This window comes from Pocillopora damicornis, chromosome 9 (assembly GCF_964200805.1).
Source record: "Pocillopora damicornis chromosome 9, jaPocDami1.2, whole genome shotgun sequence".
In the NCBI taxonomy this organism is placed as follows: Eukaryota; Metazoa; Cnidaria; class Anthozoa; order Scleractinia; family Pocilloporidae; genus Pocillopora; species Pocillopora damicornis.
In genome coordinates this window covers 5,480,535-5,499,447 of record NC_142678.1, presented here as the reverse complement: position 1 = coordinate 5,499,447, position 18,913 = coordinate 5,480,535, and the positions used below count along the sequence as shown (strand labels likewise).

Below are 18,913 nucleotides of genomic sequence, written 5' to 3'. Positions count from 1 at the left end.
TTCTATCGTACGAAGTAGTGAATTGTTGATATGCAAATTAAAGGGCATGTAAACCCAAAAATACATGTTTTTCTTATACTATGTAAAAAGTGGGGTAGAAAACGAATTTGAAATTAGTTTTGCCCAATTCGACTTATTTTAGGAGAAAATCGGCATTTTCAACTGAAATTCCATTTCCGGTAAAAACAATAGCGAGAAGTCGTGACGTAAGCGGTGGAACTAAAATATTGCGCAACACATATTCCCCAGTAGAACTGGTGTGGGAGTTCGTGTAAGTAGCGGTAGTTCTGAAGATGTTTTTTCAGAAGATAGCGACTCGAATGTCTTAAGCTTAGTAAATGGCAGCGCTGGGGATAATCCAGAATCTTCAGGAGAGTCTGGGCCACGTCCTTAACAATATGAGCCGCGTAGGGTTCACCGAAGCGATCCGCACGAAGACAGTACAGAACATGTCGACAGCGATGCGACCGTCTCGGAAACTCAGACTGGTATTTAATTTACTTTGTGATTTATTTGTATTTAACATGAAAATGCAATAAAGCGAGGGTACAATCTAAAGGAATGCAACAGAATTTTTTTAAACTTGAGCTTCTGAGAGTGTTTTATATAAAATTATCAAAGGTGCGAGTGTGGAACTTGTCAACCAATGCCGACAACTCATGAAAGTGATTTTTGTACGGAAATCGGGCAATTGTGGCAAAATGGCCTGAAACCCAGATAAGTTGTATCACTGAGCATCCAGGTTTTCAGTCAATTTGCCTTGATTTCTGGGTGCTGGAGACGGCCAATTACGCGTACAGGCAGCAGCAAAGCACAGATAATCACACCGGAAACGACTAAGCTAAATATTTTCTGTTTCATCTGTTTTGTTACATTTTGAGATCGATTTACTTGAGTTGTTTCTGCCATTGATTTAATAATACAGTACTAGAGCTAGTTGTTTTTCGCTTCTTTCCTGGCAGGAAATTTCGCTAAATTGCCTACAGATAGCTTGTTCGTTGGTGTTGGGGATATCTCGGCAAACACTTTAGGGTCGCTGTGCTATCTTGTGCGGTAAACAATATCCTTCATCTCAGAAGCATTTCCATCGATAAACAAGTTGTATCATGTACATTTCCTTGTGCGGCCTTCATAATTATCCAACCCTGTTTGTGTTTGCTTCGATTTGAAATATTGAAAAGATAGTTTTGCAAGCTGAAATCAGGATCTTTTAAGTTGTACTCAAAATGATGAATTTTGTCCTACTGACCTTTGAATGTATTTTCACTGCTGTGAAAACCGTGACACAAATTCTTCTGCTGTTTCTCTGCAGGGTTTCTCAAAGGAAGCACCAAGCGGGGCTGGCTTGGATTTTCTTATAGAACATAAAGGTTGATTATGGGATCCTGCATAGAATTCTTTGTATCGAACCGACAAAATTCCGGATCACGTTATTACACACTGATATCAACGAATTCTCTTTCTTTGATACGTGTTTCGAATTCAGGCGAAGGTTCAGACATGTCAGTGTCTTTTACGGGCTCAGCGCTGGCTCCCGAACAACTGGCTTCCCTATAATCTTTCATTAAATGAGAAAAAAGATGTTTTTAGAGAACCAATAGCTTTTGTTGTTTAATTAACGAAACGTTTTCATGTAAATCGATTTTGTACTTTCTCTGTTGACCTCTAACTTTTGAAGAGCTCAACTTCTTTCTCAGTTCGGTCGGCCACTTTCGAATCCTCGTCGTCTGCCGACTGTATGGGTCGTTTTTATACTTCCGAATAATTTGCTTCTGGTGAGGCCTGAATCGTCGGTACAGCATCAGGAAGAAAAATGACTGCTACAAACAACAGAACGTTCGAACGGCTCGACGAAATCGGCTATTTTCACTTGAACAAATTTCACAAATTGTCGCTTCAAATTTGCGTCATTTGGAAATATTTGCATTGTATGCCCAGTTTTGTTTGAATCAGTACAAAACTGGACGATACAACGCTTTACCATTATGAAAAAATTTAATATATTGAAGCAAAATGTAAGTAAAAAAATCATGACGAGACCAGCAAACAACGGCTGTAGAAAAGACTCCTTCGTGCCTCACGCGATTATAAAACGAGACTTTGGAGGATCCACCCGTGACGTCACAGGAAAGATGGCGAATGTTTCGAATTTGGAAGAGCTTTTACAAAGTGAAAATGGACTTTTGAGAATAAACGAATGGTACCTTTGGTGTACTTGATATATTTACTAAACATCTATGTGAAAAGAAAATGAACGTTTTTTGGGTTTACATGCTCTTTAAGGTCGTAGAGAAGGGTCTCCTCTGATCACGCTGGTATGAAAAATACTTCAGCCGAAGTTTCCATATTTCGTCTGTGAACTAACTGAACACATCTTGAAACTTCTAGCAAGATAGAATTCCGTGAGCTACATTGTTGCAGTCGGTGCGCGCTGGACAAAATCTTTAAAATTTACAATTTCGATCGCTGTCCATAGGGGTGGTCTGGCCAAATATCATTTTTGACTTGTGGCAACGCAAGAAAAGAGAATTGTAGAACAACTAAATTATTTTTGAAACGTGCGTCCTAAACCCTTTTCATGGGCAAAAACTAAAAGAAAACTTTCTTTCGACGGGAAGTCGAGAGGATCGCTCTTAGCGAGAGCGGCACTTAAACAGTTACATGTAGCGACATTTTTTCTTCTCGAAGTACCACACAAGTATGCAAAGTTATGAAGAAGTTTCAGAGCCTTCTATTAAACTTTTCTCCCAATCTACTGATAACATAGTGTCCTTCACAGCTTTCATTTGAGCTCGTCGTGGTGAGGGAAGGACATTGTACGCATACCAAATCTTAAAACAAACATAACAAGGAAAGCACATTTACTACAACCATGAATTAGAATATGATTTTTATTTGTCCTCACTCCTCCGATTATCAAAAACAATACGTAGAAAAACCAACAGTCTCACTTAAATTAATTTTCCTCAGCAATCATTTTCAATCCTTTAACCCCTAAAGGTGAGTAGCAAGTACTTCCTCCTGCAATATCAAGGTAAAGATGCCAATAAAAAAAAATTTGTCCATTAAGTTTGCATTTTCAGTAACAAAAGAAATGTAAATTCAGGTCATTTTTTCACCATCCAAAGATTATTCTAATGAAGATAATTATTCCCAATATTAATGTCTACAATATTCTTTTAGGCCAAAATTAAACTTGTCTTTAAACAAACACGTCAAAGAGCTCTCCAGTCAAATCATTCCTCAAGCTGGCCGCTTATTATTAATTTGAAAGAAAACGGCTGAAACTTGTAGCCTGTTCCTTGATAAAACTTGCTCTGGAACTCGACCCTACAAAGACCAAAAAAAAAAAATCAGTACTGGGACTTGAATTATTTACAAAAATGCTTTTAAAAAGTCATGCTAACAATTAGCTCACATTCTTCTGTTAACCATCACACTGACTTATTTAGTACAGGAAATCAAGTTAGAGTACAAAAGTACACACTACAGTAGGTTTTGTGTTGGACATGTATTAATCTGAGTTGGTTGCTGAGCAATGAAATTTAACAACCTAATAATTTGGGGCTGTTAAATAACAAGTGCAAATTAGTTGAGAACTTTCAAATGGAATTTGGTTGAAACATCACAGTGCTAGTGGGGCACTGTGATGGAGCCACTTAACCCTTTACACCCTAACATGAGAATGCATATTCTCTATACTGTTCTCTATACATTTCTTAAGGTTCTGACAAGGAGAACTTGTCTAAGTCATGAGTTCTTTAGTCGTTGATCATGTCCCTTATTCTCATGACCTTTGTGTTTGATTCAGGGGTGACATTTTAAGGAGAAATTAGATGCTATTCATTCTTAGGGGTTTAAGGGTCAACTACAGTATACCCATTATTCAAGATTACTGGGCATAGTAAGCCTAAGATACCACACTCATTTTCAAATTCAACTTATAACAATGTTTGGGATTGATTGACAAGATCTGGGCCAACAGACATGATGAAAGTTTTGCTTGCCTTGAAATTTAAAAACTTACCAGTGGAGACGAAGAGCATGCAAGAAGGCTGATAACCCCTCCATAATCAAAAGAATGGCAACAGTGAGTACTGGAGGCAAAAAAATTCAGATAACATCAGAAACTTCAACTAACACATACTCAGGGTTGTAGTCTACTGGTAAAGATTAAACTAAGTCAGCATAATTAGAGATCAAGCAAAACATTTTGTTCCATTCTTCCCAATCCCCTCAGAGCAATGTAAAGATGGAAATGCAAGACAGAAAAAGAGGCCATGACAAAAAAATTGCTCAAACAACCACTGCGAACACTCACCTGCCCAAAACGAAAACAAAGCAAAGGAAGCAACCACTCCAAGTCCTCCCTTAAATGACAGAGCCAAATGCAACACCATGCTCCATAACACTTCAGACAGCTCTAAAGAGACAGAGGTACAGTAAGTAAACTATTTTAAAACATCAGCAGTTGGTATGGTTTAAGCATTAGCTTCTCAAGAGGGGGAGGTTTTGGACATCAAAAGTGAAATTATTCAAATCATAATTATTAAGAGAAAATTAAATTATGTGCATAAGACATGGTGTAAGGTACTTTAGAAATACTACTGTGTTCAAGATTTTATCTTTGAGCAAACAGGTCTCCACTCTATCATCTTTCTTGAAACTTGACAGATTTGAACTGAAGCCTAATGCAATACCTTACCTGCATGTGCCAAACTAAGGGCCCACAGTCGCAAGTAAGAGGCTGTATTTGAGATACAACCCAGGCAGTACTCAATGGTATGAATGGCCTGATGTACAAATACTTCCCCAAAATCAAACTAAATGGAAAACAAAGATGAAACAGATAGACTGAGAATTTAAAAAAAAAAAAGTTATTCCAGGTACTATTTTGATTGGTTGGCTCAAAGTTCAACAGCACACCATTAGTATAATCAGACACATGGTTATGTGGTAACCTCGACAAATCCTCTTGCTTGTGCAACCTTCCACACATTTCAGCATTTCAGCGTTTCAAACCAGTAGGAGTAGACCCCAAAGGAAACTAACAACAGCCTTACCTCCTCATGAACATCATCATGAGGTTCACCTTGTCCCTGGCCTCCATGATGGACTATTTCAGAGTCCCCTTCTGCCCCTTGAATCTGTACTGTCGATGAGGGAGGGCTGCTGGACCTCAGCCTCTGGAAACCCTAAGAGCACATTTGTGTTAAGACTGTAAGGCTCTTTAACATCAGAATCCCATTATAATTTTTATACTCACTGGTGAACCATACTTGTAGATGGCAACTGCATCTAATTAATGTCTCGGTTCAGTAAGAGATCAAAGAACACATTGAAATATGATAAGAGAAAAAAATTGGCATGCGGAGCAGAGGTGATTGTGTCATTAATGATCTTACTGCATTTTGATGTCTACTATGATCTATCACTGAAAAGACCCAGAGCAACATGGAACCTATTTGTTTTTCATGGTAACAGGGCAAAATCTTGTTGAAGGTAATGTCATCTTTACATCTTTCCTCCAAAAATTTAGTAGTAAGAACCATACAAAACGCATGTGATTGACAATTCAGACTCCTGCTTTGTGATCATCCAATTTTGTTTATCATGCATATGATTGCAGAGCGAATTGGACTCCACTTGGTCCTATTACTATTATAAACTGGAATAAATGAGGTACTTCAAACTAACTTAAGTGAAGCAACACCTGACATCAAACATTAGTATAAAACAAAGCTGATAAAGGGCAATAATTTATTGATCCAGTTTTTTTTGTGTGCTTGTATGTGGAATTACGTGCAACCCACAAAATCTTAGACTTACTTGTGCTTCAGCAACTTTGTGCTGATGTCGAAGATAAAAAGGCTTGACCAAGAGCATCCAAGGTACACACAATACAGCAATGATAACTAGTATAGGCTGGATAACATCCTGTAGTGAAAACAAAGAACAATGAGATAAGAATACAGAACAAATACAAATTAAATTAGACACAGTCAGTGATACTTTGCTTTTTGAGTGTTGAAGGAACTAAGAAATATTCCCATTTTTGTGGCAGTTCTTTAGTTATGTGGTCAGGATTCCACCCACCTTACTATGTAATTCAGAAAATTTTCCTTTCTTCTTTGTAGGGATGGGCAAAGCTCAAATACCAAGAGGCAGAAATACCTAATGCCCAAAAGCATAATGGTAACAGCTGTATGAAATAAAGATACTATCCCAGAGGCAGCCAAAAATGTTTGATTGTAGAAGGTGCCAATCCAGCACAAGTTAGTACAGGGCCAGGTTGTTCAAAGCTGGGTTAAGATAACCCAGGATTAGTGTGAAATCTGACTTCAGATCTGAAAGCTTTTTTTAAAGAAAAGTCAGCATAATAATTATCATTTTTCTCTACAATTTGATGATTGGATGCTCTGAGAAAAAAAAAATTTTCTGAAAAGCCTTTTGAACAAAGAATTAGTTTGTTAGTTAGTTTTGAGTTAGGGCTAATCAGCCTTCATAAACCTAGATTTATGCAAGGAAGAGTAGCCAAAGAATTCTGGAAAGTAGATAGAAATTCTCCAACATTCATGCCCTACAAACACACTGTCCCTAAATCACAAAGCATGGTTGGAAAAAATGATCCCTTGCCCTGTTTGGCTTCATCTCATACAGAGATAGATGGTTTAACAGGAATCCTGTAAACTACCTGTCCCGGGAAGAGAAGCTCAGAACTGTGGATAGATCCTCCAAATTTAAGAAACATGTTGATGAGTGCCAACAGCAAACTTGGATACTACAAGAAATGTAAAAAACAAAGGATCAAAAATAATTTTTTAGCCATAATCAATCCCTTATTTAGATTGTTTAAAATGGATTCAAATGTAACTGATATCAATGTCCTGTTTAAAAACTGAGTTACAATGCAACTTCAGCCTAATGTGCATCTGTAGAAGAGCATGGCTAACTCTAAATTTATGCTAATTCAAAGTTAAAACTATTTAACTCAAAGTATATTCAGTCACTTACAATCAGCAAACTTAAACTTAATTTCCTTTGATGAGGTAAGGAAATTTTCAAACAGATAGAGCAATCCTTTCACATGCTGAATTTTGAAGATATCCAAGCAATTTTAGGCAGTATTAAGAGGTACTTTGGGTGCTAAAATTTACTCATTACTGCCTGAAAAGGAGAACATTGCACTGAAAGTTTCTCCACAAAATTACATGCTCTTCATTCCTTATAAACACCATTTAACCCTTCATTCAAATCATTCAGAGGCTGGAAATCCTAACACATGCATGTGTTTATCAAAAATTCTCTCCAGACAGAAGTAAAAACTAAGGCAAACAGTAGATCGCCTCTGAACACTCCTGAATTAAGTTCACCGATTTGGCTATGAGAGTTTTACAAAACTTACACCCTTCGAAGTAACACTGATGGCAATCCACTTGTAGAAGATCAAAATGACCAGGTAACCAAAGATGCAAAACAAAAACAGAACCTGGAAAAAGAAAATGGGTATCATGGAAAAAATTACAAGGAAATTATGTGTATCACAAAAAAGGGTAACTTAATTAAATCAAGTTTCATTAAATAAAAAATGTGGTCAAAAGAAAAATAAAAAGTACCACAAGGAAACCACAAGAAATTACCATTAGAAATTCAACTTACAACAAACAAATTGCCTAAAACATCAGAAAATGCTAGCTACCTGGTCCCTATTTTTTTCTCTTTTTGGTTGATTGGTACACTCCCAAGATCTCATTAGCAATATTCTTCTCACAGTTCCATGTACCATACGATTATTATTTTTGTTCTGTCAATTTGGTATTGGATCAACTAATAATCCTCTTATTGATAATTCTCCCTATTCTCACCACTTTTCTGCTTGATATTGTACTGAAATTGTGAGGAGACATTACTTCTTGATCACTCATAAGAGTTAAGGGTTAAGTTTTTGACATGTAACACTATCAAAGGAACAAAATGTTGACTTACATGTCTTGAACAATGGTAATTTTATTTGTCAAAAAAAAAACAAAAAAAACCTAAGGTAAGCTAAGGTAATTTATAAGCATTGTGGAATGATAATGTCTCATGTATTAACAGAAAATGTGCTAGAAACTACTTTTCTGGAAACAAAAAGGAGTGAATCTTAGTAATATTTTATTCACACAGAACAAACTACCTGTGGTATAAACTCTGTGAAGATATTCAGAGGTTTATTGAAGTGCCTGCAGAAACAAATAAGACAACGTTAGCCAAAAGTCAAGAAATGTAAAGTGTTACACCACACCTGAGTTCTACAACTGTACTTTGTGTTTAACAACTTAACCCTTTCCATCCTAACATCAGTATGCATATTCTCCATACTGTTCTCTATACATTTCCTGAGAATTTGACAGGCAGGATTTGTTTAACAATCCAGACCTTCTTTAGTTGGTGATCATTTCCTTTATTCTCATGACCTAAATGTGTGACTCAGAGGTGATATTGTAAGGAGAAATTGCATGCTAATCACCCTTAAGGTTTAAAGGATTAAGGTCGATAAGGTCAATGTCTACCTATGATTGAAGAAACTCAGACAAACACCAAACATCATATGTGTCACACCAAACACAATGGACAGCTTCATTTTGAATGAATTGGTGAAAGTCAGTTTGTTGGTAGCTAATTGCCAGATCTGAAAATTAAATAAAGGAAATCAAATTAAATAAACAAATAAATAAATGGATTTTAAATTTGCAGTTCACACAATTTTTATGTATTTTAATGTACAGTCAATCCTGTATTGGGTGATCATCCATGGGGAATGACAAGATGACCGCTTAACACAAGTTGAGTGCTTAATACAGGTTCCAAAAATCAGGGTAACATAGAAAAAGATAAAAAAAAAAACCAAAAAACCATTATATGCAATAATTGAGCACTTATAATACAAAACTTGCTCAAAAATACTACTAACATTGATTAAGGGAGAGAGATAAGGATAATATTATATTTGGAAGATTTTTCTAAGTTTTATTCAAACAGTCCTACTTAAATACAGGTGGAAGACAATACAAAAGGTTGTTGGGACTCACTCAAAGGTGACCATGACTGTTTAACCCTTAAACTCTCATGGGTAACCAAGACAGAATTTTTCCTTACAATATCAATACAATATCAACCAGATAATGATAAGAAGAAAAATATCAATTTGGGGATAATAATTGATTCAATTCTAAATTCTCTGAACCAACCCTATAAGAATTTTATGGTGGACAGTGAGGATAATTACAAATTTGATCTGAGATTTAAAGGGTTTCTAGAAGTGACTGCTTAATATAGGTGAAAATTAAGGAGATTAAGCCAAACCATTTCCAGATTTTGATAACCAACCACTTAATACAGGTTAACCACTTAATACAGTGCCCCTTCACCCTTTACCTCCCAAGATCTGATTGTTAATTCTCCCCTGTAGCTGCTACACATTTCTTAGTAAATTAGTTATGAGAACTTGGTGCTAGATCAAGAGAGCAGCTTCTACCTGATAAGTTTGAATATTCTCATTACTTATTTGCTGAAGAATGTATGGATATCGTTGGGAGAAGTTTTATGTTAATCACTTGTGGGAGTTAAAGGGTTTAGACAAGTTCAACTTTTTGTACAGTTTATCTTCATTACATAAACAGTCACAACTGCCATGGACAGTTGCAGGTGTTACATTATGAAGTGATATAAATCCAATTTTTCTCTTCCTGTTCCCCTCCCTCTATCAAGCAATGTTGAATTTACTGCAGGATATCAAGTTACATGATGTACAAACACCCTGACCATGCACCTTGGTATGGAGTGAGCAATGTAACTCACATTTATTTATTTTAATCCATAATATGAAGATTCTCCATGCTTAACACTCAAGTGACCGAGGCAAAAGAGGCAAATTGTGTCCAGAGAAAAGATTTTGAGGGTTTCTTAGAACTGTCTAAAGTATTTTGATATCCAAAGGACCCAAAATAACGTGTGTATAAATTTCCTTGATCAGCTTGTTAAAGTTTGTGGTAATTTTCCCTAGTTTCATTATCATACATGTTCATGTAGACAAACACTAGAGAGTGGAAGAATTGGATAGAATAAAAAAAAAAAAAACCAGCATAAACAACACATGACTGGAATACTTACTGGGTCAATACCAAAGTAGTATGGTATCCCACGGTATGTCTGCTGTGGCTCAACCATAACATCTTGGTTCTCTGCATAAGAGTCCAATGCCTTTTTGCTAAAGACACATTCAGCAATCAGACATGTAAAGAAATCACAAGGTATAATAAAAAAAACCTAAAATAAAATATATAACTGCAAGAAGGGACAATTAATAGTTCAATCTTGCATGAGTTGTATTCTGCGGGTAAATAAAAACATTCTGTACATACTTGATTGGATTCCAATCTACACTAAGATCCCAGGCTGTGCCAAAGATGTTAAAGGACTTGGAAAAGCAGTCGTTATAAATAAGACCAGTGTAGACTGCAAACAATCCCATCAGCATGATGATGTAGCGTCCCTCAAAAACTGTATCAAACATCTGAGGACAGAAACAACATCAATTTATGAGAGGAAATTCTAGATCTGTCAACTTACTTGGTACTGCATTTCTCAGGAAATGTTTAAAAGCACCAAGTTGATATCTTTCTAATGCTTGAAAGCACAAAAAATGATAAGAACTTCCACAGCTGAAAAACTCCTTTGATATCCTGAGATGCTCCTTTGTAGAATTTGGTATTGGATCTTCTAATACTCTCCATATTGACATTTTTCTTTGAACTCATCACTTGTTCGTTTGACACTGTATTGATAACGTAAGGAGAAAGTTTTTTCCTTGTTGCTCATGAGAGTTCAAGGGTTAAGTTAAGCTCATATCAGCCCGGGAGCTGGGCAGTCTGTGCAGCCAAACCTTATTCTAGTTTCTCTGGCAGGAGCCAAAAATTAGTGCTGCTGTTCTTCCTGAATGAGATACTAGTTCATCCAAAGTTACCCCCCCTACCCTCCCCCCACCCCTCCATTTTATCTGGCTTTCCTGAAAATTCTCTGGGATCCATTTAAACTCCTTGGTGGGAAGAAGCACTGTGAGAGTAAGAGGTCTTGACCAAACACACAATACAATGACCTGGCCAAATCTTCAATAAGGACCATTTGACCCAAAGTCCAGTACCCTACCTGTTACACCACAATATCTGTTTAATAACACATCACACCAGAAAATTCTAAAATGTTTTCTTTAACTGAAATTAAGTCTACCTCTCCTCCTTCTTTATAGCCTGCCAGTTTCCTTTCATTCACAACCAACCACAGGGCAAACAGAAACATGATCAAACCATGACCACAGTCTCCAAACATGACCGCAAACAAGAATGGAAATGTGATGACTGTAAACAAGGCTGGAAAGAAAAAATTAAAATACATCTTAATGCTATAACTACCTCTCTAAATGGAAATTACATGACCACCTATACACCACAATAAAAAGGAATATTGATCTCTAAGTTATAATTTTTTAAAGTAAAGTACCTGGATTTACTTCCTGATAGTTTGCTACTCCATAGGCATCTACAATGGCTTGAAACCCCTGGGTAAACTTGTTAGTCCTGTTGAAAGTTGGAGGCTCCTGACGAGTGGTCATGCGATTCAGAATAGATGGTATAGCAGCACCACTGCGCTCTGTGCCTCGCCGCAGTGCTTGCTGAATTCTATCCAAGTCACTCACTGGACACCAACACTCAGCAATAAGACATTTCTGAGTAACATCCAGGTTGAACATGTTCATGGTGTGATAAATGGCCTTGATCTTTTTGACCTAGCAATGTGAAATCAAACAATGGAATAATAATGTAAATTTCTTACAAAACTTTTGGTTCTCATACCGTAATTTCCGGTCGTTTACCCGCACGGCCGATTACCCGCACCGGCCGATTATTGCATACGGCGAAAAAAAAAGTCACCAGATTACCCGCACTGGTGGATAACCCGCACGTTGTTATTCAACTTTTTGGTGGCGAAAACGTGACATTAAGGTGATACATTTCAGTCTTTTAAAAGTTGTCTGATCCAACTTTCGAAAACTTCGAAGCGTCTTTGTCGAGTTTAAAGGTCAAAGAAATTCAGACGCATGCACAATTCTGTGTCAATATTAGCATGTACTTTATTGATAAGATTATACAGTAAAAACACTAGCGGCCCATGCCCAAACCTCAACGTTTCATACTTGACAGAATGCGAATTTGTGGCCACATTTTGTGCGAGCGATTGTTCAGCGCCATGTTGATTTGTTGAAAAAAAGCTGGGTGAGTATTAAAAGTTGAATTATAAAGTACTGTTGGCGATTTCTGAAAAAATCGATATCTCCGGTTCTATTGGGCCTAACAAGTCCCTTAAAACGGGAAAATTCTCTTTAGCTCAAGATAGTGTTAAATGGAAATTTGTTACTGATGCGCCGGATATCTATGGATAATTTTTGTCACCATCAAGGTTTTGTTTTCAAACGTGCCGATAATAATTTGTTCGTCGCGCAACTAATTATGCGTGAAATAAACTCGAGTCGGCATCATGTTTTCGTGCCGCTTTGCGGCACTATTAACACAATAAAATTTACTTGAGAGGTGGAAACGCATGTTGGTGATATATTTTTTTTTCAATTCAACTACCACTGGATTTTAAAATTGTCACATAACCCGCACCTCCCTATTACCCGCAGTGGCGCGCGTTTAATGCAAAATCAACAGATTACCCGCGGGTAAACGACCGGAAATTACGGTAATACCTACTTTACTGCTAAACAAATTCTCCTTATCAGTGCATTAGGAAATGTGTGAAGAACAGTACAGAGAATATGCATACCGATGTTAGGGTTTGAAATCCTATGCAATTATAACTTTAATTACCTTAATAAACCACTGATTTATATTCTTTTCCACAGTCATCAACAATCGATGGCGATGGTCACGTGTTTCATTCAATACCTTGATAAAATGCGAAGAAAAACATAAGAAAGTTACCTCAAATCAAAGTTAACTTAACCCTAACATCAATAAATTGTCCCTTGATAGAGTTTCAGTAATTACAAACACAGCTAGTATATGTTACTCACTGTTTGAAGATCTTCAATTCTAGTGGTTACTCCAATGGCCATTTCTCGCCTCTCCGCTGCAGTATCTGGGCAAGGATACAACGTAGCACGGAATCTAAAAGGAAAAAGTCAAAATTTTTGGGTCATCATTTATCTCATATTATAAATTTAAAGACTTTAACCAAACCAATGGCCAAGTTAATCCATTTTGTGGATGAAAATCACCAAAGAAGCTCTAAATTCCACAGTATGACATAATAAACCCAGGATTAAGGCTCATAAGGACTCCAACAACAGTGTTTGAGAGTATAATAAAGTAAGCATACACATCTATAATACTACAGGGAAGATTACACAGTATAAGCAAATAATAAAAGACTTTCTTACCCTTCACAAATCTTCTTCACCCTGCTTTTGAGCTGATCTCCTTGAAAGAATATAATAAAGACACATTTGTTGACTTGGTCTCCAGTGCTTGGATCTTCCAGAGGAGTCTCTATTTCTGCCTGTTTGAAGAAAACGTTTCCACGACAGGCACGCCACAGAAGACGCTCAAAGGAAGGTACTCGCTCTCTTGCTATAACACCAGTCACAAAACTAGACAAGTGATAGATCAAATGTGCAACAATGTAAGTCAAGAGCAAAAATGATAGAGACACAGTTAAAAGTAACTGCTGAGACAAAATTATACAACTTCAATTCCCTTTCATCTAACTGGGCCATGATTTGGTAGCAACATACACTCTTATTAACCCTTTCACTCCCACAAGTGACTGACACAGAATTTCTCCTTACAATATCAATACAATACCAAGCAGGCAGGTGATGAGAATAGAGAGGAAAATCAATTATGAGATTATTAGTTGATCCAATACCAAATTCTCTGAACTAACATCATAAGAATTGTATGGCAGATAGTAAGGAGAATTACTAATTAGATCTTGGGAGTGAAAGGGTTAAAAGTCAACGATACATTACATGTGTATGAATATATATATATAAATATATGATCAAGCTCTGTTGGTTACTGACAAATTATCTGAAAAATATCTGACAAAATCACACAGGATAGAGCTATTGAATGCAATCAAAACAATCAAAACACAAGACTCCAATTTCTCCTGCCTGCTATTGGAGTCAGCCGTAGAAACAACTTACTAACATACCCCAACTGGGTTGCTGTTGCTGTGGCACTACCTCCTCTTGGCTCCTCGCCCAGGAGAGCTTGCATGTCATCAGTACCCTGCGGTTCATGGATCTGTTGTTGATTATGCACATGGAGTTCGGCCTAATCAAAACCATCAATACTATGTTCTAATGCTATATACCCTTAAAGTGCACTGTAAAGCCACACAAATCTAATCATCAACACTTTGATGTCCATGAAAAAAGGTCTTATGTGTGTTTTACCTTTAAGTCACTCATTGTTACAAAAGCAAATAACATCATACTGATGCTGATTGTAATAATCACAAGACTGCTATAGTTTTCCCTTGCATTTTCAGTTTAGTTTTCAAAGCGGTTATGCCAGGTCTTCTAGAAGAGTCTTTTCAAAAATTTTCCTTTTTGCTGAGGGGAGGGAGGATGGTGGGACTTTGGTGATTTTTGTAAAATTAACGGTAAAAATTTGGTGTCTATTTTAGGAAAAATACTACAGAATTAAGATTGGTTTAGTTTCCATTGCCAAGTGAAAATACAGTTAAAAAAAAAATTGCAATCTGTGGTTAGTGCAGTTATTATTTCAGACAATAACTTTTTGGTTTTCAAGTTAGAGGAGTATTTGTATGACAACAGAAGTGGTTATCAATGAATACAAGAGAGAAATAACATTACTATTAGCCTTATGTAAATACCCAATAAAGATGAAAAACAAGAAGTACAGTACTAACGGAATGAGGCACCTTTTACCCTCTCTGGCATACAAAGAAACAAAAAAGAGTTTACAGGTATACGTATTTATGCATGTGAATGCTCTGCAACCTGTGTAAGCATCAACTTGGAGTTAGTCTTGGTTACTTTTTTGGAAAAAGAAAAAAAAAACTATTCACAGTGAAGACATGAAGGATATAGATAATTTCTAAAATTTTGCTTTCACTGAACTTAACTCTATCTACTAAATGCTTAGCTTGGGAGGAAAAAAAGTTGTGCCTAAATACAAAGAATATTAACCCAAAGCATGCCAAAATATTTTGTACAAGTTCTCAGGATCAATCACAGTAATAGATTTAAAGTAAATAACTTTTACATGGGAAACTGTTCAACTGGTGGAAAGTTATCAAGTGGTGGAGAGTATAAGCCACTTTAGATTCTAAGTATCAAGAAACCGCCATGCATATAAAAAGTGTTCCCGCAATTAACTGAAATATACACATTTTGGATTAGAGATTTAAGCTATAGTTGTAAGGTTTTATTGGCTGTATCCTCCAATAATTAGATTTATAAGATTCCAAGGTTCTAACTCGTCAAAAAGAAACTATCTGTTCGAATGGAAAACAACTTCTTTCGAAGGCTTAAACTCAATTCTGGTATATGAAAGCTATGCATGTGTCAATAAACACGCCCTTCGATAAGAAAAGCTGTATTCGGTTTCAAGGTAGGTTCTAATTAAAAAAATGACAGACGTTCACAGTGTTGAATTCTTAAGGTTTGCAAGGTTCAATTCTAAAGGTTTTCAAGGTTCAGTTCTTAAGGTTTGCAAGGTTCAATTCTTAAGGTTTGCAAAGTTCAGTTCTGAGATTCGTGTTCCATTTTTTCACAACAGTTGACTATATTCATGAACACATATGATACACACACAATGATTACATATACATATACCAACTTAATACATGTAGAAATTCACACCTCTTCAAAAAAGGTCTGCGTCTTGCGAAGGATGTGCTTGAGTTCTGTCAACTCCAGAAAGCTCTTCATGAGTGCTTCATAATTCGCATTGCTATCTTTCATTTCATTTTCCAGCTGCTCAAACTGGGCCTACAGAAATTAAATTCCATCAGACAAGAGTTCCTTCAAAAAATGGATGAGCTATGATTAAAACTCTTCAGTAAATTTATGTTTTTATATGAATATAATTTTGAAGTCTCATACTTTATATTTCCTCAAAAAAGTGCCCATCCTCACTACTAACCTCAAGATCAATCATTTCTCGAGGTTGGGGAGCTTCTGGATTTTCTCCTGTGTCCGAAACTTGGATATCAGCTTTCTCAATTTCCTTCTTCAGAAATCCTGTCGAAACAAAGCAAGACTGTTCATTTGCACCCTTAAAAAGTACTGTGGAAGGTTAGTTTCTGTTGCAAAGTCTCAGGCTTTTCACTCCCTTGAGAGACTGAAACAGAATTCCTTCTTACAACCAATATTAATACAATAACAAAACGGACAAGTGATGAGAATAAAGAAAAGTATCAACTAAGGGATTATTAGTTGATCCAAAACCAAATTCTCTGAATTAACATAATGATAATTGTATGGCAGACGGTAAGGAGAATTACAAATGAGATGCCAGGAGTGGAAAGGCTAAGGAACTGCTTCCACAAGTCAGAGATACATTTAACCCTTTAACTCCCAAGATCTCATCAGTAACTCTCTCTACTGTCTGCCATACAATTCTTATGATGTTACTTTGGAGAATTTAGTATTGGATCAACAAATAATCCCCTAAATTGTCTTTTTCTATATTCTCATCAATTATGTCTATGATATTGTTAGGATATTGTGAAGAGAAATTCTGTCTTGGTCACTCATGGAAGTTAAAGGGCTAAGAAGTAATCAATACTATCTCGATCTGCAGGACAGTGTTGTACTGTCAAAATACGCGAAAAACTAAAATTCTTCTAGTCTCTACTTTGAATAACAGTTTCACTTACGAAGTTTCCTTTCCATCTCCTCGCAGCGTCTGACTTCATTGACGAATTTACGTTGAAAGGCATTCACATCTGGATTTAACTGATAGATGAGAACATTTAAACACACAATTAAACAAATGCAGGATTTATTTTATTATTTTAACTACCAGCTTTCGTAGGTCATGGAATGAGATTCTTTAAACCCTTCTAAAACACACTGCGCAAAAGTGTTTTCGAGAAGGAAACATGAGGATTCAAAGATCTGTCCGCAATGATCAAAATATCGATAAAAATTCCATAGTTTGGCCATGCATTCGTTGAATACTTTATCATTAAACTTGAGTTTCACCACTACAAGCAGCACATGAACAGAAATATGTCTACTGGTTGATAATTTAAGATCTAAGTGTAATGATGGTACTCACATCTCGGAACTGCACAAGGCCCTAAGATAGAAAGGATAGAAATAAAACAAGACCATGAGAGTGAGATAACAAAATAAGCCATGTTTGAGACAAACCACCGATAAACATTGCTCTTAAAGGTTCTGGTGAGCAAGCAAAGGTAACAAATTCAAGATGGCGCCGAGTTTAGTGCTTCGACTTACCAGCTCTCCAAGTTCGCTGACACAAGAATAAGCCGCTTCAGCCTGTAGAAAAAGTTGGGCCAGTGTCATTTCCTCCGATCTGAAGAGGGAAGACATCTTGGCAGTGAAGAATGCGTATATTTTGGGTTCAGCTAGACAAAATGAACCTGAAAAGTACAAAAGTTTCAACGGTGATCTCACCGCCTTCCGATACTGATCACGTGAGTAGCTTTTCTTGTCCCATGATTCATACTAATCCTCGGCAACTTGCTGTGACTTCCGAAACTTTCCGAAAATGTCCGAAATGAAAACGATGAAGAATTCTTCTAAAAAATTTAGATACTTGCTTCGTAAAATTCTATGCTGAAAAAATTCCAGGGCTATAACAGGTTGAAGTAACGGAAACCCACAATAAGATGAGATGCCATACCGACTGGAAAAGAAGCAACAAACCGGGATTCAGGTGTTTCATAGGTTTCACGCCAGCGCCAGTGAGTCAAGGAGCCCTCCCTCCGACGGAGTGAGTCATCTTAAAATCTTTGCTGAGGTTCCTATCTCCGAAAAGGGCATAGTATTTTTCATACTCGTTTCCAGACCCCTGGCCTCTATGATCCACTTCCGTTTTTATTCCGTTTTGAGACCTGCTGCCATCTGAAAGTTGTTTCTAATTTCGAAATGTGGTCAGAATTGCATCAGTGCCGGTGCCGAAAATTGGTAGAACTCACTCGGAACTTAATCTGGAATGATGTATGATGATTCCCTCTCTTTCTCTGACTTTCATTCGCAGTTAAAAAAGACACATTAAAGTTACATCCTCTCTAGGTTGCCATGAAAACCAATCCCCGTCTTAACTCTTAAACTCCCACGAGTGACTAAGACAGAATATCTCAATGCCAATACGATATCAAACAGACAAAGAGTGAGAATAAAGATAAATATCAATTGGGAGATTATAAGTCGATTTAATACCAAATTCTCCAAACTAACACCACGAGAATTGAGAGGCAGACAGTAAGGGGAATTGCTTATGAGATATAAGAGAGAAAGGGTTAAGACGATAAAATTCGAAGTCGATTCCTGTTTTTAGAGAAAATGCCTACAAAAAACGGCACGTATTCCTGTAGGGATTCCACTATTTCAGTGTTACAAATTGGATGATGAAATAACCTATATTAAAGCGCCTGCAAAACAGGCAACGCTGCTTTTTTTGGCGCTATGACACGATCATATATACCCTTGCATAAGTTAGGTTGATCATATATACCCTTGCATAAGTTAGGTTGCAATCATCTTCAAGCGGGAACACCAAAGGGCCGTCGAAACGGACTAACCGATCCAAAGAAATTAGTTCTTAGACATTCAAGAACATCGGCGAAAATTGAAATAATCAGA

At 36.7% G+C, this 18,913-nt stretch overlaps 1 protein-coding gene and 1 long non-coding RNA gene across 4 annotated transcripts; one reads left to right on the top strand and one right to left on the bottom strand.

Moving 5' to 3' along the window:
• The first annotated feature begins 37 nt into the window (after positions 1-37).
• Positions 38-1,594, top strand: LOC149039792 (uncharacterized). The gene is made up of 2 exons (XR_016179663.1): positions 38-488; positions 1,313-1,594. It is a non-coding gene; the product is annotated as an uncharacterized LOC149039792 (long non-coding RNA).
• A 1,279-nt stretch (positions 1,595-2,873) lies between these two features.
• Positions 2,874-17,743, bottom strand: LOC113664751 (V-type proton ATPase 116 kDa subunit a 1). Of its 3 annotated transcripts, none has more exons than XM_089182033.1 (23): positions 17,543-17,743; positions 17,361-17,381; positions 16,957-17,035; positions 16,221-16,318; positions 15,938-16,066; positions 14,260-14,336; positions 13,481-13,690; positions 13,115-13,208; positions 12,909-12,986; positions 11,539-11,824; positions 11,269-11,408; positions 10,404-10,555; positions 10,153-10,249; positions 8,553-8,671; positions 8,177-8,222; positions 7,406-7,489; positions 6,695-6,781; positions 5,830-5,937; positions 5,064-5,195; positions 4,706-4,823; positions 4,322-4,423; positions 4,028-4,097; positions 2,874-3,330 (listed from the first exon to the last, which is right to left on the bottom strand). In XM_089182033.1, the coding sequence occupies exons 1-23, from the start codon at positions 17,636-17,638 to the stop codon at positions 3,237-3,239; spliced, it is 2,517 nt and encodes an 838-aa protein (XP_089038159.1). In that variant the 5' UTR covers positions 17,639-17,743; the 3' UTR covers positions 2,874-3,236. The 3 variants fall into 3 exon arrangements, with proteins under 3 accessions (XP_089038159.1, XP_089038157.1, XP_089038158.1); XM_089182031.1 differs by having other exon boundaries at positions 14,260-14,381; positions 17,543-17,739; XM_089182032.1 differs by having other exon boundaries at positions 14,260-14,351; positions 17,543-17,739.
• Between the last annotated feature and the right edge of the window lie 1,170 nt (positions 17,744-18,913).